This window comes from Urocampus carinirostris, chromosome 1 (assembly GCF_059441175.1).
Source record: "Urocampus carinirostris isolate Australia breed hairy pipefish chromosome 1, RoL_Ucar_1.0, whole genome shotgun sequence".
NCBI classification, from domain to species: domain Eukaryota; kingdom Metazoa; phylum Chordata; class Actinopteri; order Syngnathiformes; family Syngnathidae; genus Urocampus; species Urocampus carinirostris.
Window position 1 is genome coordinate 71168013 of NC_142349.1, and position 20427 is coordinate 71188439.

Below are 20427 nucleotides of genomic sequence, written 5' to 3' on the forward strand. Positions count from 1 at the left end.
ATTTGTGCGTTTGTATAAAGACCCAGAAATGGCTCCTGTTAAGAGCCACGCTTACAACGCAGAGTTTAAACTCAAGGCGATCAGTCACGCAGTAGAACACGGGAATAGAGCAGCAGCGAGAGAGTTCAACATTAATGAATCGAACACAAGAGTGGCTCGAGCCGGCAGAATTAAGAGTCCCCCTAAGAACTCGCTAACTGAACAATGGTTCCATGGGTGAATTATGTAAAACCCACTACAACGTTTTACATTTTACAGTTATTATGTTATTGCTTTACTGTTATTGTTTTGCACTTGTTGTTTTGGCACATTACGAGTGTCACTATATTGCGAACGTTTAATTTACCATCACAGTATCAGACGTTTTTTTTGCGTGTTGACTAAATGGAGGAAAAGTAAAATGTTATGCCTTGCTGTTGTTCAAAGATGTTAAAGATGTGTCACGAAAATGCTTTACCTCAGAGAAAATAATAATTTTGAGAGTGGATGTAGTTGTGGAAAGCTTGTTTGTTATCTATTAATAAAGTTTGACTGACCTATCTGACTGTTTTGTTGACATTCCCTTTAGCGCGGCACCATCTAACGGTTGCATAACGTAACTACATCCTCTACTGTAGCCAAGTCAAGTTAAGTCACATTTATTTATGACGCCCTTAATCACAAAAATGTCTCGAAGGACTGCACAGGATTACAATTACAAAATTGCACAATTACCTGATCTTAAACCAGCATGCACTTATAGCGCCTTATAATGGGGTGCGCCTTATGTATGGAAAAAGTTTAAAAATATGTCATTCATTGAAGGTGCGCCTTATAACACGGTGCGCCTTATAGTGCGGAAAATATGGTAAATAATTATTTGAGTAAAAGCAAGTACATGCAATGGCCCGGCCCGACTTAATGATTGACATTTTAATCCCAAAGCCGGCCAAAATTGTACTTTTAATGCGTTCAACATTACTGGTGGGCCACATATTATTGATTTTATGACAGAGTCCGCGGGCCAGTAAAATTTGATCACAGGCCGTATCTGGCCCGCGGGACGGACTTTGGATATAACTGATTTAATGTCACGCAGTGAAATAAAATGCACTAAAAATTGCAATGTTGTTTGGAGAGCGGGTTTGGGGGTTTTGCTGAATGTTGTCTTAAAATATATTTTGTGGCTCATATTCCTCCATGTTGTGGTTTTTGAGTTTTTCCTTGCCCTCATGTAGCTTTTAGATCAGGGGATGGTGTCATAATAGTCTGTTGTTTTCAATAGTATGTGGTCTGTGCAGCCTTTGGAGACTGTCCCTTCTCAAGGTTTCTTCATTTTCCTCATGTTGAGGTTTTTGAGTTTTTCCTTGCCCTCATGTCGGTTTTAGATCAGGGGATGATGTCATACTAGTCTGTAGTTTGCAATAGTATGTGGTCTGTGCAGCCCTTGGAGACTGTCCCTTCTCAAGGTTTCTTCATATTCCTCATGTTGAGGTTTTTGAGTTTTTTCTTGCCCTCGTGTCGGTTTTAGATCAGGGGATGGTGCCGTAATAGTCTGTGGTTGGCAATAGTCTGTGCAGCCCTTTGAGACTCCTTGTGATTGAGGGCGTCACAAACAACCATGACTCGACTTAACTAAAAATGTATTCAATAGAAAACATTTCTGCATGTCTTTCACCAAGGTCATTCTTGAAACTCTGAGTGGAAAATGTTTGTCGTTTCCTGAATTCGGCTGGCAACTAGCTTTTGGCCCAAAGTCAGTCGGGAAAGGTTCCAACTCACAAGGAGCCTTTTGCAAAAAAAACTCTCTGGAATGAACAATTATTGACATTTTCTTTCCTCTCTTTTTCATCCCTGCAACAAGGTTACAATCGGTTCAAAATTCGACAAATTCAAAACACAATTAAACAATATACTGATTGATTGTAAGGATTAAGCTGTTTGTGGGTGTTAATGGATGTGTTTTTATTGGTTCACGCAATGGCGCCTCTGGGATCATTTCTTAAAGCCCCAGTGTGTAATATTTAACCACTACATGGCCCTGTGTTGCCTCGGTGCGAGCGAGGGCCAGTGCCAAAGAGCACAGCATGTTGCCGGACAAACATGGCGGCGACCTAAGTGGGGAGTCCATTGTGTAAAAGAAATACAAATTTCTTGACCTATGATGCTTTATAAAAATTAGCATTGGTACGATAGTTCATGTCATTTTACCTTATATTCAAATTCAAGTCAAATCATGTTTATTTGTATAGGCCTTAATCACCAAGAGTCTCAAAGGGCTGCACAGATCAAAGACTATTACAAACTACAAACTATTATGTCACCATCCTCTGATCTAAAACCTACATTTTAAGCTTGGATTTAAACATTTCCACTGAGGTTGCAGATCAAATCTCAGGGGGAAGAGCATTTCATAGCACCGGGGCCTGAATAGAGAACACTCTCGAACCTGCTGTCACGAGGGGGGTGACCAGACCAGAACGGAGGCAGGAGGCAGGAAGGGAGAACTCAATTGCGTGACGATCAAAACTTTTATTTACAAAAATTAAAGTCGTCCAAAAACTCCGGGACAAAACAGAACAAAAACATTCTTACACTCAGAATGGTCAGGTACAGGTTTCTTCCGACTCAAACTAAACAGGACAGGGCATAACAACGGAAAAGGTGTAATGAGCCAACAACCGCAATACCTACAACCCAACCTTAAGTAGCACCCAAGCAATTAGCTGATCTGCTTCAGCTGGTGCCCAGGGGGCGGGGCAGACCGGTCGCCACGGCGACCATGACACCTGCGGATCTCTTCTTGGCTCTTGGGATCACGAGTAGACCAGCGTTTTTAGAGCGAAGGCTCCGGACCGGAACATGGGGGGAAATTAAATCCGAAAGATATGAGGGAGCAAGTCCATGCATGATTTTGTATACTACCAACAGAACCTTCAAATCACATCTTAAGCTAACAGGGAGCCAATGCAGGTTAGCTCAAATCGGGGTCATGTGATCAAACTTTCTTGTCTTAGTTAAAAACCTGGCTGCAGAATTTTGTACCAGCTGAAGGCTCTTGATTTTGGACTTCAGGAGACCGGAGAGTAGTGCATTACAGTAATCGAGACGGGAGGTAAAAAACACGTGAATTATGATCTCCGCATCCGACTGAGACAGTATAGGGCGAATTTTAGCAATGTTGCGAAGATGAAAGAAAGCTGTTCTAGTAATATTCTTAACGTGTGTTCGAAATAACAGATCAGGGTCAAATAGGACACCTAAATTTTTGACCGAGTCACTTTGGGTGATAGTACATTTGTCAATGTTCAAAGACGTTTTTGTGAACGGACCAATAACTAACATTTCGGTCTTTTCAGAGTTAAGGCGCAAGAAGTTGAGTGACATCCATTCTTTTATCTCAGTGAGGCAGGCCTCCAAATTCCCACAGTTTAGTGTGTCAGATTCCTCCATCGGAGATATAGTTGAGTGTCATCTGCGTAGCAATGGAAACTGATAATAAACTCGCGAATAATATCACCTAATGGAAGCATGTAAATCCTGAAAAGAAGGGGCCAAGTACTGAACCCTGCGGAACACCAAAGGTAAAACTAAAGGGCTCAGATGTCTTTTCACCGTATTTAACACAGTGCGTCCTATCTGAGAGGTAGGATCTGAACCATGAGAGGACTGTTCCTGAGAGACCAATCAAATTTTTCAACTGTTCTAGTAAGATATTATGGTCCACTGTGTCAACGGCAGCACTAAGGTCCAGCAGCAGCAAGAGTGATAAAGCGCAGAGTCCATTGCCTGTAGAAGATCTTTGGTTACCTCAATCAGGGCTGTTTCAATCGGGTTGTTAGCCCTGAATCCTGATTGCATAAATTCAAAAAGATTGTTCTCGGATATGTTTCTGTTTTTGTACCACTAGGAGACACTAAATATAACACACTGTTCCTTTCAAGGTTGACAGACGGAAACACAAAATCTTGGGGCGGCAGACCAAGACTTTAAGCCATCATTTTAATTTCCCACTAAATTTGTAGGACTGGTCAGTAAATTTGTAGGGCCACTCTTTGGTGGCAAAAGCATTGAACCATCATCAGTCTCATCTAAGCTCATCTAAAAAAACTGAAAAAACAAACAGAAACTTGCCACCATACTCCAGGCGTGAGTAACTAAACAAAATCAACAAAGGGATGGTTTAAATCTAACAATATAAAGTCCGGACCTCAATCCTATAGAGCAGGGGTGTCAAACTCATTTTAACTCGAGGGCCACTGGATAGAACAAACATTCTCTCAGGGGCCGGACTAATGAGGTAGGAAGAATGAGAAGGAAAGAAAGAAAAAAGGAAGAATGAAAAGAAAATGCGGAGAGAAAGAAAGACAGACAGAAACAAAGAAAAAAAGAAGAAAGAAACAACAAAAGAAAGAAAAAGAGAAAGAAAGAAAGACTAGTAGATTGAGGAGAAAGAAAAAGAGAGAAAGAAATAAGAGAAAGAGAGGGAGAGAACAAGAGGGAGGGTGGGACAAAGGAAGAGAAAGGGAGAAAGCAAGAGAGAGATAAAGGAGAGCGAGAGACAGAGAATGTTAAACAAAAGAGATAAAAAGAGAAATAGTGAGAGAGGGGGAAAGAAAGAGAGAGAAAAATAAATCCAAACAGGAATAGAAAGAGAGAAGGAGAGAAAGAGAGAAGGGGAGAAAGAGGAGGTTGATGCAAGAGAGAGAGAGAGAAAAGACAGAGAAAGGGAAAAAAAGGAAGGGAGAGCCAAAGAAGGTAAAAAGACACAGATAGAAAAAAAGAAGAAGAGGAACAAAGAAAGAAAAAGAGAGACAGAGTGAGTGAAAGCGAGAGAGATTGAAGGTGAGAGAAAAAGGGAGGACGAGAGAGAGAGTGGAAGAGAGAGAGAGAAAGAAAGAAATACAAGTGCAGCGTTTGTGAGAGGCGCCTGGCTTTGGCAAAATCAAGTGGAGATATTTTAACCTGTGGCTCGTTTTTCTCTTGCGCTTCCCTCAGCTTTGTCTCGCGGGCCGGATTCAATCCCTGAGCGGGCCTGATCTGGCCCACGGGCCGGCAGTTTGACACCTGTGCTATAGAGCATTTGTGGAAAGATCTTAAAAACACACTGCAAAAAACGACCACCATCAAACATTAAGGAACTTGAGCTGTTTTGCAAAGCAGAATGGGCAAATATTTCTGTTTCAGGATGTGTCAAACCCCAAAATACTTGCCTGATCGCAACAAAAGTAGGTTGTACAAAGTACTAACTCAAAGGGGGCCAACCTTTGTTGCGATGTCTACTTTTACACAGTATGAGTGTAAATAATATTGGTTTATTTCCTCAATTGTGTCTCACAGGTTGTGGATTCTTAGGAAATATTGATTTTTTTTTTCTTAATTTTTGACTTTGAAGACTTGATAAAAAATGGACTTATTTTGTCCCGCTTTAGTCCTTAAATGGTAAATGGTCTGCATTTATATATCGCTTTCCAAGTCATGGCCATCAAGTCTGCTTCCAAAGATTTTTTTTTCCCATTGATGTTTATTTCTTTATGTGATGCGGTGGAAAGGTATAATTCGTGTTTGTGTCTTTGTTCCCCTGAGCTTACAAAAACAGTTTTTGAAGTGAATCAAGTGTATTTTTATACATATTCAGGGGAGTACATCTCTTTTTAGTGAAACGGTGTAATGTAACTTCCCATTATCAATCATTAAGAAAAAGGCTGTCAAAGTGAAACATTGAAGCCAAGATTAAAACTACTGAGTACCTTACAAATATATTCTCATATAATCAGATAAATCAGGGGTGTCAAACTCATTTTTCCTCGAGGGCCACACGATAGAACAAACATTCTCTCGGGGGCCGGACTAGTAGATTAAAGAGAAAGAAAAAGAGAAAAAGAAATAAGACAAAGCAAAGGAGAGAAAAAGAGAGAGGGTGGGACAATGAAAGGGAGAAATAGAGAGAGAGAAAAGAGAGGGAGAGAGAATGTGACACACAAAATAGATATAAAGACAAATAGTGAGAGAGGGGAAAAGAAAGAGAAAGAATGATATCCAAAGAGAAATAGAAAGAGAACTCGGGAAGGAGAGAGAAAAGAGAAGGAGAGAAAGAGAGAGTGGGAGAAGGAGAGAAGGGGAAAGCAGGAGAGAGCGAAAGAGAGAAAAAGAAAAATGGAAGAGAGAGCAAAAGAAGGTAAAAAGACACAGAGAGAGAATGAGACAAAGAGAAACTAAGAAAGAGAAAGATACACAGAAAGTGAAAGAGAGAGAGACACAGAGAGTGAGAGAAAAAAAGGTGGAAAAGAGAGAGAGAGAGAGACAATAAGAGAGAGAGAGAGAGAAAAAAAGAAAGAAATACAAGTACCGGTACACTGTCTTTGTGAGAGGCACCTGGCTTTGGCAACATCAAGTGGACATATTTAGACCCACAGCTCGTTTTTCTCTTGCGCTTCTCTGAACGTCGTCTCGCGGGCCAGATTCAATCCCTTAGCGGGCCTGATCTGGCCCCAGGGCCGCATGTTTGACACCCCTGAGATAAATAAAGCAATATTTTTTTCTTGCTCTGTAATTTTTACTTTTCAACAGGCACCAAAGACAAGTTTCCTTGACATAAAAATCCCTGTTACATAGACATTAATTGAAACAGATGTCAGGACCAGAACGGAAACAGTGTCGGGATCGGAAAAAAACGGGTCAGTAGCCAGGACTGGGAGAGCAAGATGTGGTCGGGGTCAGAAAAGAGTCGTAAGCCGGGACGGGAGAGCAGACGTGGTCTAGATCAAAAACAGATCGTTATTCGGGACGGAAGAGAAGATGTGGTCGAAATCAAAACAGGTCGTAGCGGGAAACAAACGGGACAGGCGTGAGTCGGGGTCGAAAAAGGGCTTGCCGTGTAAAAACAGAGATTCGCAGACAGACCGACAACCGGGGATTGACAGGGCAAGTTTAAATAATGGGTAAGCAAATCCGTCAACAAGCTGCAGCTGGTGCCGCAAGGGCGGGGCCAATTGGGTGCCATGGCAACCGTGACAAGAGAGGGCTAAAGTAGGCTAAAATCACTCCAACAATAATAGCAATTTTCTATCATTCATTAAAATGCTGGTCTACCAGTGATCCCAAGAGCCAAGAAGAAATCTGCAGGTTCGAGAGCATTCTCCATTCGGGCCCCGGTGCTGTGGAATCCTCTGCCCTATGATATTTGGTCTGCAACCTCAGTGGAATTGTTTAAATCTAAGCTTAAAAGACACTTCTATTCTATAGTTTATGAATGAAATATATTTCCTGTTGACAATATCTGTGTATTATTTATTATTGCAACATCCATTGCAGCCTGGTCATCCTGGAAGGGGGATAACCTCATGTGTGGCTCCTTCTCAAGGTGTCCTTAATTCCTTATACTGAGGTTTTTGAGATTATGGGGATTATGGGCTATAGAAACTTGACTTAACTTGACTAAACTACAATCAAATAAAATGCAATGAGAGGTACAGGTTTCTTTATTTTCCTCATGTTGAGGTTTTTGAGTTTTTCCTTGCCCTCATGTAGGTTTTAGATCAGGGGATATATGTGTTTTAATAGTCTGTGGTTTGCAATAGTCTGTGGTCTGTGCAGCCCTTTGAGACTGTCCCTTCTCAAGGTTTCTCCAATTTCCTCATGTTGAGGTTTTTGAGTTTTTCCTTTCCCTCATGTAGGTTTTAGATCAGGGGATGGTGTCATAATAGTCTGTAGTTTGCAATAACCTGTGCAGCCCTTTGAGACTCTTTGTGATTAAGGGCTATACAAATAAAAATGACTTGACTTGACTAGAGTACGTTGAAAACAAATACGTTTCATCTCAGGGGCCAAAGAAAATGTTCTCAGGGGCCGGATGAAGCCTGCAAAACCCTGCCTTTGATATATGTGATTTAAAGCAGTTTTTCTCAACGCAATGTTTCTCAACTAAGCCATTCTTCAAAGACACCTAAACCAGGGATGCCCAATGGCCAGGCTGGGAACCATTACTGGTCCGTTGGTCATTTGGTACTAGTATGCACAGAAAAGGAACAATTTCCCATTATTTCTGCTCATTATTGCTTTATTTACACCGCTATAGTCACACCGAACGTAAACTGGGCGTTTGAGGTGGTGCGTTTGAACTTAAGTCGGTGTAGTTTGCATAAGGTGGGCGCAGTTGCTAAGAAGTGTGACAGTCACGTTGGAAGCGAAGATCCCAGCCTGCGGAAAATTATGCGAGGGATGAAACAAACTAACTTTTAGCTATACGGCGTCAACAATAGTCAACTGTCGCCCAATTGGTACTGTTATATGTGGGGGACCCAAACGCAGCAAGAATGGTGTTGGGACTTAATTATCCAAATGTACCGTTTACCAAATTGTTCGAATTAGTTATCTGACTCCATTAACCAAACACAACCTACAATCACCCAACAATCACGCGCGCTCGTTTCTTGAGAGAAAAATGACGAGGAAAGCCAACGTCTCACATGGTGGCGGATTTATTCACCATCGGGGTTGGGTAGGGTTACTTTAACTGGATTAGTTTCAATTACTTTTGGATTACTCCAACACCAAATATGCTAATAAAGGACAAAAACTAAATATGAACAAAATGATGACTCACAACACGTGGTAAGCTTTCTCTCCTGGCTTTGATCTCTTTGATCTCCGGCAAAACTAACACAAAATGCGACCAGGGTTGGGTAGGGTTACTTTAACTGGATTACTTTCAATGACTTTTGGATTACTCCAACACCAAATATGCTAATAAAAGACAAAAGAAACTAAATATGAATAAAATGATGACTCACAACACGTGGTAAGCTTTCTCTCCTGGCTTTGATCTCTTTGATCTCCGGCAAAACTCACATAAAATGCGACAAGGGTTGGGTAGAGTTACTTTAACTGGATTACTTTCAATGACTTTTGGATTACTCCAACACCAAATATGCTAATAAAAGACAAAAGAAACTAAATATGAATAAAATGATGACTCACAACACGTGGTAAGCTTTCTCTCCTGGCTTTGATCTCTTTGATCTCCGGCAAAACTCACATAAAATGCGACAAGGGTTGGGTAGAGTTACTTTAACTGGATTACTTTCAATGACTTTTGGATTACTCCAACACCAAATATGCTAATAAAAGACAAAAGAAACTAAATATGAATAAAATGATGACTCACAACACGTGGTAAGCTTTCTCTCCTGGCTTTGATCTCCGACAAAACTAACATAAAATGCGACAGAAACAAAATGAAAATAAATCCAAACAGCTTGCCAACATCATTTTTGCTGTTTCATGTATTCTGTTACTCCCCAAGCCTTTCGTAATTCTATTCATATTTAGTTTCTTTTGTCTTTTATTAGCATAATTGGTATTGGAGTAATCCAAAATTAATTGAAAGTAATCCAGTTAAAGTAACCCTACCCAACCCTGTTTACAACATTAGAACTAAGTGTAAAACAGGAGAAGGCTGAAGTGACGTTGGAGTGTGTGTCAAGCCCTCTTCTGAAGTCCTTTAGCTTTCTCGTACTGGCCCACATTTCCCCGCAAGCGGGCGTCTCGGCTCCTCCCATGGGCGTGCCAAGCAGTAGTTTTCCGCCCAATGTTCTCACAACACAGCCCCTTGATGTCTGGCTTCCCAGAACAACATCGCTTGCCGTCCTGCGTCAGCAAATCCACGAGTCCTGTTATCAAAATTCCATAGACAAAATATTATGCTGTCCTGACCTTTTACATTGAACTAAAGCCCACTCAGTGAAAATCTTCATTGCATTAAACTGAGTCAATCGTATAAAATCCTTTATAGTCAAATGTACAAAGGCACTTCAAAAAGATTGTATTTATTTACAAAATACTCAACAAGGTAACAATTGAATGGTCAAAAACAACAATAAAATGTCTGAACCAAAAAACAAAAACAGACCCTCCAAATCAAATAGAAACTGGAAAAGGTGACGATGATCTTGATGGTGGAAAAATGGATGATGACCCGCCAACGGGCTCTGTCCAAAATGTCCTTAAAAAGGCTCGGGGTAAACTTCTAAAAACATACATCCACAATTGATCTATAGAAATTAGCACATAGCACAAAAACACAAATATAAGTCCCAAAAACAGATTTTTATTCGAATAATGCTACATCCATTGCAACCTGGTCATCATTTTTATTTTGTTTTTTATTTTATATTATAATTTAATTATTTTATAGTTTATTTTGATTGTTTGTCAATGCAACATCCATTGCAGTTTGGTCATCTTGAAGGGGGCTTTACCTCATGTGCGGTCCCTTCTCAAGGATTCTTCATTTTCCTCATGCTGAGGTTTTTCCTTGCCCTCATGTAGGTTTTAGATCAGGGGATGGTGTCATAATAGTCTGTGGTTTGCAATAGTCTATGTTCTGTGCAGCCCTTTGAGACTGTCCCTTCTCAAGGTTTTTCATTTTTGTTGAGGTTTTTGAGTTTTTCCTTGCCCTCATGTCGGTTTTAGATCAGGGGATGATGTCATACTAGTCTGTAGTTTGCAATAGCCTGTGGTCTGTGCAGCCCTTTGAGACTGTCCCTTATCAAGGTTTCTTCATTTTCCTCATGTTGAGGTTTTTGAGTTTTTCCTTGCCCACATGTAGGTTTTAGATCAGGGGATGGTGTCATAATAGTCTGTTGTTTGCAATAGAATGTGGTCTGTGCAGCCCTTTGAGACTGTCCCTTATCAAGGTTTCTTCATTTTCCTCATGTTGAGGTTTTTGAGTTTTTCCTTGCCCTCGTGTCGGTTTTAGATCAGGGGATGGTGTTATAGTAGTCTGTTATTTGCAATAGTATGTGGTCTGTGCAGCCCTTGGAGACTGTCTCTTATCAAGGTTTCTTCATTTTCCTCATGTTGAGGTTTTTGAGTTTTTCCTTGCCCTCGTGTCAGTTTTAGATCAGGGGATGGTGTCATAATAGTCTGTGGTTTGCAGTAATCTGTGGTCTGGTCAGCTCTTTGAAACTCCTTGTGATGAATTGCTACACTAATAAATAGGACTTGACTCGACTGAGCTTTTTGAGTTTTTCCTTGCCCTCATGTAGGTTTTAGATCAGGGGATGGTGTCATAATAGTCTATGTTCTGTGCAGCCCTTTAAGACTCTTTGTGATTAGGGGCTATACAAATAAGCATGACTTGACAAGGGGCAGATGTGTGGTGATTGAACACACCAGTCCCAATTCCAAACCCATTAGGCGCTCTCTGGTGGAAAGGGGCGCATCGGATCCCAGTATAACCTCCCTTTTGAGGGCCGGATACCGGACAGGCCAAAATGAAAAACAATTTATACGAGATAGCGGATGCAGCCACGGGTTCTTCTCACAGCCAGGGCGAGGAGCCGGACCGGCCGAGCACCCTCCTCTCAGGGAGCCAAACTGGCCTTGGACTCTTTTCACAGCCAGGGACTCTCCTCGCAGCCAGAGCAAGGGGTGCTTCCCGCTATTTTTGGTTCATAGTCGGGTCATTATGTTATGATTTGCGTTTGACCCGAACACAATAATCAGTAAGGATGGCAAGGTTCTGAAAAATGATGGTATGTAATCACAAAATACTCAATAAGATAACAGACAAATGCTCATCAACAACAACAACAACCATAAAACCAAAACCAAACCTCACAAACCAGGGTAAAACTGGAAAAGGTCATGGTGATCTTGATGGTGGAAAAATGGATGATGACAGAACGACGAGCACTGTCCAAAAGGTTTTTATGAAGGCTTGAGTAATTAGGGACGGGTGTTTGTTAATTGGACATACCTGTTCCAATCCCAAACCCTTTAGATTGTCACGAGCCAGAAACGGAGACAGGACCCAGTAGCGTTCGTTTACTCAGTTTTATAGATAAAGAGGGAGAGCAGGGATTGCTTCCACGATCCGATGATCGACGGACACGGGTAGCATGTGGCAGGAACGCGGATGTGGCACTTCCGTGTCGAGCGAGGATAATCGTAGGCAGCAGGGATACTGGTCACTAGCCGGGATGGGAGAGCAAGGGCGGTATCGAGTTCAGAAAAGAGGTCGGCAACAGGTATCAGGCAGGAAACAGGGAAAAACAGGTCGGTGGTCGGGATGGCAGATCAGGGCAGAAAAGGGTCCAGAAACAGGTCGGCAACAGGTATCAGGCAGGAAAAAAACGGGCAAAAAAATGTTAGAAGGTATAAGCTTGCCTAGTTGGGAGCATAGGTTTGCAAACGGTCTGACGGCTTCCTCCGGGGGTTTGAAAAGGATCTCTGAGCCAATCAGCGCTCAGGCCTGTTGGCGCCAATTGGGCAGTCACAGGTGCCGTGAATCAGCAATCATGACATAGATGTCCCCTCGCGGAAAAGGATGTACCGGGTCGAAACTTGAGTAAAAAACATGAAAAACCTTTTTTTCAAGGGGCAAAGATTAATCATTGTGGTTCAGAGATGCAGCAAAACCCCACGTGGCCTACTCAATAATAATGCACTGGGACCAAAATACTTGTGACGATGGTTTCATACCTGTCAACCTGTACAATTTTGCCTTACAAAGTACGTTTATTATGCATTTTAAGACGTGTACGATGCACAAGAAAATCCGTACGGAAAAACACAAATTTGTCAATTATGGGTACCATCTGGTATACACAGACTATCACGAAACGGCAAATCAATCAAATCAAACGAGTTCGCCGCGGTAGCCTCTATCTCGGTATTGGTTTTTTTTTTTGGTTGCAAACGAAGCAAGCGGTTTGATGCTACTGTGCACATGCGTCTGCCGCCTGGGGATTTCCCATCATGCATCATTCCGTGGTAGTTGTGTAGTGAAAGGAAGTCCGTCTCTTTTTAGAGAACCGGCTTTTTCGGCTCAACTCGTTAAAGAGAGCCGGCTCTCAAACGGCTCACTTGCTTTGATGCATTATGTTACGAATTATGATGTCGTATAAAGAAGTTAAGAAAAAAAGGAAGTATAAAAGGAGAACATGAAAAAAGACCGGTTTGTGGTTATCCCTTTAATCGGTATATTACCAACAATAATTTAATGCAGAAAATAAATAAATAATTTGAATAAGAAAATTATGTTTGCATGTATTTTTTCCTTCTACGGTGAACGTCTAAGCTACTTAATTTTTGAACTTTTTTTATAGTAAACCTCATATGTCGAGCAACTAGGTATCTCACAACAAAATGTTAATTAACAATATACAGTATATGATATAACGAAACACATGTCCAATATAACATGTTAAACTACATAAATAAACAAGTTTGAAAAAAAAATATGGTGTAAGATTATTTTGTATTTTGTAAGGGAAAATACGACAGTTTGTAAGGGCATGGAGCCCTGGAGCGCGACAGGTATGCTTTTCCAACACACTTTTAACTACGGTTTGTTAATTTTATAAACTCATGTTCACACAGAATGAGATTGCGTGCATCGGTGTAAACATCTACGTGCTTGTTTTATTGAAGATGCTTTTTGGCAATAAAAACAATTTTGTGATCATCCAACCGTGTAATCGTTGAACACAACGTAGAGAAAACACGGGCACGCAGTTCGACAGGACGTTTTTCCATGGGGACCAGAGAGTGTTGCTGTGACTTGGTGCAGAAAGTTCACGTGATGTCAGTACAAGGACACCCAAAATAAAGTTGCACGTAATTTTTGGTTTGTATTTACCAAAATGATGTTTACGATTGATATTAATATTAATATAACATAATAATAATATAATCATAATATAATAATATATATTAATTCAGGGGCAGCACGGCGGCGCAGTGGTTAGCGCATGTGCGGCACAGTTCACGTCATGGGAACCTCCTACGTGGGTTTAAATCCAGCTCCAGACTTCCTGTGCGGAGTTTGTATGTTCTCACCGTGCTTGCGTGGGTTTCCTCCGGGCACTCCGGTTTCCTCCCACATTCCAAAAACATGCATTTCAGGTGAATTGGCCGGTCCAAATTGTCCCTAGGTGCGAATGAGCGAGTGAGTTGTCTGTCCCCGTGTGCCCTGCGATTGGCTGGCAACCAGTTCAGGGTGTCCCCTGCCCACTGCCCGATGATTGCTGGGATGGGCTCCAGCACCCCCGCGACCCTACTGAGGATAAGCGGTGCAGCTAATGAGATGAGAGTTGAGATGAGATATTAATTCAGTACAACTCTGAGTCCTGCCACGTGCAGAAGTTTGCTGATGACAGTGCTATCGTGGGATGTATCAGAAGTGGGCAGGAGGAGGAGTACAGGAAATTGATTCAGGACTTTGTCCAATGCAGCAACGCTAACCACCTGCACTTGAACACCACCAAGACTAGGGAGATGGTGGTGGACTTCAGGAGGACTAGACCTCACCCGGAACCTGTAACTATCAAAGGCGAATATGTAGAGTTTGTCAAGACCTACAAATATCTGGGTGTGCAGCTGGACAATAAACTGGACTGGACGGCCAGCACAGAAGCTCTGTGCAGGAAAGGACAAAGCCGACTGTACTTCCTCAGAAGGCTGGCCTCCTTTAACGTCTGCAAAAAGCTCCTGTAGATGTTCTATCAAACTGTTGTGGTGAGTGCCCTCTTCTCTCCAGCAGTGTGTTGGGGAGGCAGCGCTTAGAAGAAGAATGCCTCTCGTCTTAATAAACTGGTATGGAAGGCGGGCTCTGTTGTGGGCAAAGAGCTGGACAGCCTGACAACTGTAGCTGAGAGACGGGCACTGAACAAGCTGCAGTCAATCATGGACAATTCATCACATCCACTACACGGCATCATCTCCAAACAGAAAAGCAACTTCAGCGACAGACTGCTGTCACAGTCTTGTTCCACGGACAGACTGAGGAGATCATTTCTTCCTCATGCCATGAGGCTCTTTAACTCCACTCGGGAGAGTAGAAGCCCACATTAAACCCCGCCCCACATTTGCATTATACCCTATTTTTGTTACATTACATTATCTTTCTATCTTTCTTTCTATCTATCTATCTATCTCAATATAGTAATATTAGTATTAATATCATAAGTTTTATCATAGACAAAGTACAAGCGTTCGATGCCAACCTTGGGCCAGGCCGTACATACCTATTGTCAGACATTGTTGGGACTTAATTATCAAAAAAGCCCTCTTCTGAAGTCCTTTAGCTTTCTCTTATTGGCCCTCGGCTCCTCCCATGGGCGTGCCAAGCAGTTGTTTTGCGCCCAACGTTCTCACAACAAAGCCCCTTGATGTCTGGCTTCCCAAAACAACCTCGCAGATGGTGCAGAAAAGTTTGGGGACCCATACCTCATATTTCATTTCTAAGATGTTTTTTCTCCATCACACTTGGTCCGAACGATTAGAGGATTATCATGGTATCTCCGAAGAGCTTTCTGATTAATTTTGTCAGGCGTGTTGGAGGAGGGTAAATTGCTGGATGGGAACCCTCAAAGACTGGAATTGGTAGCATCTATCCATAGAAATCATGTGATGTTTTTGGGGGAGAAGCAGATCATTTGATGGACAATTCCATAGTTGAGGATATTGCACTTTTGAGAACACAGATTTGAATATCCTTTCAAATTTGTATCTGAGGTTTTAAGACCTAGGGTTAATTGGTTTGTGCTAATAAAGGATGCATGGCAAACACATCCATTTTGGGAAATTGTAAGGCCAAACCTGATACAAGAAGAGGATGATATAGCTGAATGGAATTACCTTGACGTTACGGGTGAAAAAATATTATTATGAAAGAGTTTAAAATCTAAATAAGCAAAAAGGAAAACTGTGCCAGGTATAGTTGAGAATGCTCACAGTGAAAGAGAGCTCGTCTAGTTTCTCAGTTTTTCATCTACCAGTTGAACCATCTAACTATGTTTGAAGCAAATCCGACAACCCTTACAACAGGTCGTAATTCGGGAATCAAGCAGGAGCAGAAACACGGGATAGGTGAAAAAGGGCTTGCCGTGTAAAAACAGAGATTCGCAGACGGACTGACAAAAGGGGACTGACAGGACACAGTTTACATACTGACAGGGAGCCAATCTGTCAACAAGCTGCAGCTGGCGTCGCACGGGTGAGGCCAATTGGGCGCCATTGCAACCGTGACAGAAGCTGGCACCACACGGGCGGGGCCAATTGGGCACCATGGCAACCGTGACATTTCCTTACTTAACGTTTTAAGAGTACACTCAGTAAAGAGGACACGTTTGCAGGGAAATTCTTGAATGTTTTGAAGGTACTGTTGAAATTCCCTTTAGCAGGTCACTAATCGCCATTTTTCAAATATGGGTGAGCGCTCCTCTCAAAAACCCCCACCGTCAAAGACACCTTGTCGCGTGTCGTCTCCATCGTCAAAGAAACTGACTCGTGTTATAGCTATGGGAGAACCGTGTTGTTTTGCGATGCGGTTACCATGTACTTTCCGTGTAACTTCTGTGCAGTTACCATAATGTTGCATCACAGTTACCATGATGTTCCCATGCAGTTACCAGGAATTTACTATGTAGTTACCATGAAATTACCATGCATTTATAATTTAGTTACCATGTAATTACCAGGTAGTCACCATGCATTTATAGTGTAGTTACCATGTATTTACCATGTAGTTACTGTACATCATGTAGTTATCATGCAGTAACCATGAATCTACCATGTAGTTACATTGCATCTATCATGTAGTTATCATGCAGTTGCCATGCAGTCATTATATTATGTAGCTACTATGTATTTGCCGTGTAGATGCTGTACATCTATCATGTAGTTACCACGTAGTAACCATGCAGTTACTATGTCACTACCATGTATTTACCATGTATTTACCGTGCATCTATCATGTAGTTACCATGCAGTTACCATGATGTTGCATCATAGGTACCGTGATGTTACCATGCATTCACCATGTAGTTACCATGCATCTATAATGCAGTTACCATGCAGTTACTATGTAGCTACCATGTATTTACCATGTAGTCACCGTGCATCTATCATGTAGTTACCATGCATTTACCAAGCAGTTACCAGGAAATTACTATGTAGTTACCATGAAATTACCATGCATTTATCATTTCGTTACCATGTAATTGCCATGTAGTTACCATGCATTTACCAAGTAGTTACCGTGCATCTATGATGTAGTGTCTTGCATTCTTTCATGTATCCTGTATATGATCTGGTTTTGTTTGTTGTGAAGTGAAAAAAATGAGCAAATTGCTCGAGGAGTAATTAGTTATGCTAGTAAAATCTTTGTTTGCGGTATGCAGTCGGCAGTGATGTACTTTGAAAGTGAGTCACGTTGGTGGTTTGTGTTGCTGGGCAAACCTGACCTCGGTGCAAATATTTTCGTCAACCTCAGCAAATCTTGCCTGCGACGGTCAGCTATACAATTTGTACAGGGTTCCTAGAATTGCTGTTTTTTTCTCTGATGTTGCCTAATCGCTTCCTCTTTGCTTCTCTTTCAGATTGCAAAGCTCTCCTCTCAGGGAAAGTCATCTATAGCCTTTCTGTGAACACAGGCTTGGCTGGTATCTCTCACCTGCATTACTCCCGCTTTGCTCTCACATCATGAAAAGCCTTTCGAGTAGCCGGAGTCACCATCATGTGGTGTCCTATGAGCCGTCATACGATCCACTTGGTCAGCACGTTGACCGCAAGCCATACTTGATCAGTCAGATGGACATGCCTCTTCCCATTGCCGTGCCGCATCCTGATGAGCTGTCCTACTACAATGCGCAGCGTACCTCATACCCCTCAGACAGTAACAGCATCGTCCCATACGGAACCTTTCCCAGACGATGCCATTCCACCTCCTCATCTCACCATCCCGAGGTAAAGGATGAGTGTATGGCCATGGTACCATATGTAGGGGGAGGTGGTGGAGGCTATAAAACACCCACCCGGGTTCCAACAAGCTTTTCAGACTCGTTTGAGCAACAGTCATCCTTTTCCAGAGATGGTTACCATACACTTCAATACAAACGAGGAATGTTGGCCCAGAGTGGGGGAACTGGATCCAACTCCAACAATGACAGCCCAGGGAGGATTCGGCACCTGGTCCACTCGGTCCAGAAACTGTTCACCAAGTCACATTCACTGGAGGGACCCCACCACGCGCAATCAGTCAAAGGGGCCAACAATGGGAGTGTTAATGGTGGTGTTGGTGGTGGAGGTGGTGGTGGTGGTGGCTCAAGGGCGAGTCAAGAAGGTGACGCTCCGCCCATGGGAGTGCGCCAGAGGAAGCGCAGCAAGAGCCGTGAGCGCTGTCGTTCGGCGGAGCCCAAGCATCGAAACCACCACCATCATCACCACCAGCTCCACGGATCAGCATCCGCACCGGGCTCTGGATATTGGAGCTCCGATGATAACCTGGAACGGGAGCTGTGTCTCTACCACCCTCACCACCATCAACCACCACCCTCACCTTCGCCCTCCATTTCCCCTTCACCTTTAGCAATGACAATGGGTCGCTACCCCGGCAACAACCTCGACAAGTTCCCCCAGTCACAGCAGTACTTTATGATGGACCCTTATGGAACAATCAGCGAGCACGCGCACAACCATGCACATCACGGCCACCTGCATCACCATTCTGCACTCAAAGCCTCCCGGAGCAACAACGATGTCAAGTATGCGGCGCCAACGTCTTGTGTCCCAGTTAGCAGTAGCAGTAATAACATCGGTGGCGGTATCGGTGGAGGAAGTGGACCCTTGCTGTCTCTCGGTCTTGCGGACGTCCCTGTTGTCAAGAAGGGGACGTGGTCATCAAGCTTAACGGTGAGCAGGGCCCGAGAGGTCTACACCAACAACAGCAGCCACAACCAACTCAGAGCCGGCGCAGGATCCGGTAACCTAAACCTAGATAGAGCGCTAGTCAAATCTAAGGCCAGTCAGCAACAGGAGCGCACTTGCCATTTCCTGCAGGTAATTAATTCCACCTCGATTCCAACCGGTCGATTCACCTTTCTCCCTTCTGTTGACCGTCCTTCCACCTAGACGTACTCTTCATCATTGACAATGTTTCCTCTGAGCCAGTGGTAACTTACTGCGGTGTTATTTCCAAAATTTTACCTTACATACACTGGGTAAACTTAGAGACTTACTGTTTAGGATACAGTTAATTATTGTATACCCCAAAATAGTAGTTGGTAATAAAGGTATTGCTGACATAAACTTTATAATCACAAGTCTCAAACTCTGGTCCTTCAGAGCTGCGCTCTTGCAATTTTTGACCTGACTACCCTAATTAAACAATCTTAGACCGTTAGGTTATTGCAGAGTATTAGAGTTTAACAATTTTAAAATAAGTTAGTATCCGAAATAGTAAAGATATTCCAGATTGTAACCTAAAGCATATACATCCCCCATTCTACTTGATTACAGTCCACACCTTACAAGGACATTATAAAAGTGTCACGGACCAAGGCAGGAAACAGGATTTAGAACCCAATAGCGTAACCTACTCACAATTTATTAGGGAGAGGAGGAATGCGCGCACACTCGATCCGGGGATGGATGGTCGCGGAAGTGGATTCAAATCCGAACAAGAAAAGTTTTCAAAAAACAAACGGATCAGGCCAAAAACAAAACAGGGTCAAACACAGGCAGATTTACAGAACTAGGCATTCAAAACCGAGTTTAACAGGAGTCTTGCAGAAGTCTCACAGATGCTCAGACAACGAACGGCTCAAAGGACCGCGTTTAAGTACTCCCAAAGAGCAATCAGTCAACGCGGCTCAGCCGGTGTCCATGGGCGGGGCCAATTGGGCGCATGGGCAACCGTGACAAAAAAATGAAAGAAATGGGACATTTTATACGTTTAACTATAACAGATTCTGCAGCTCTATACTTATAAGTCCTCGGTCAAAACCAAAGATATCTTCAAAGATAATAGAAACCAGTATAAAAGAATCTTCAAAGAACATTTCCAACGGTGCGAATCAAGATGAATTAGCGGGGACCATGGATAATTGTCACATAGATGAGGTGTTACATTGCAATTATCCTTTCCACCAGAAGGAGTGACTAAAAGGTGGAGTATATGCTCTAGGGCGGTATCCTGCCTGAGAAGAAAATAGCACAGTTGAGCTGAAATTAAACCCCAGAATCAAATGTAACTTTAAGGGCCTTTTGTGTTCATGTGGACTCGCAGCAATTTGCTACTTTTGAGGAAGAGCTAGATTTTGCCAACAATGTGAAATTATTTGGGGCTACAAATCTTAATCTTTTCAATATTTGTCCTGTCTTATGCAAAAAATGCTTTTCCACATTGTCCCTCAACACGATGAGTCTGGAAAGTGAGACAATTAGTTCGGTGGCTTTTCTTTTGAGTGGTTAACATATCCCATGCCATGCAAATCTCCTTTTTTACATTTTAGTAGACTAGCAGTAAATTAATTCTCAAGTCTGCTTAAAACCTTGCTGAATGTCACAGACCAGTAACGGAGACGGGATCCAATTGCGTTCGTTTAACTCAGTTTTATTTAGAAGGAGGAAAGGACTTGCACCCATGATCCGGGGATCGTC

At 42.5% G+C, this 20427-nt stretch overlaps 1 protein-coding gene across 1 annotated transcript in view; it reads left to right on the forward strand.

Moving 5' to 3' along the window:
- The window catches only part of dlgap1a (discs, large (Drosophila) homolog-associated protein 1a), a 142294-nt gene that overhangs the window by 41395 nt on the left and 80472 nt on the right, over nt 1-20427 (forward strand). The window contains exon 2 of the mRNA XM_088350175.1: nt 17367-18825. Coding sequence (XP_088206301.1) covers nt 17470-18825 — 1356 coding nt within the window. The 5' untranslated portion in view covers nt 17367-17469. The remainder of the gene's footprint in view (nt 1-17366; nt 18826-20427) is intronic.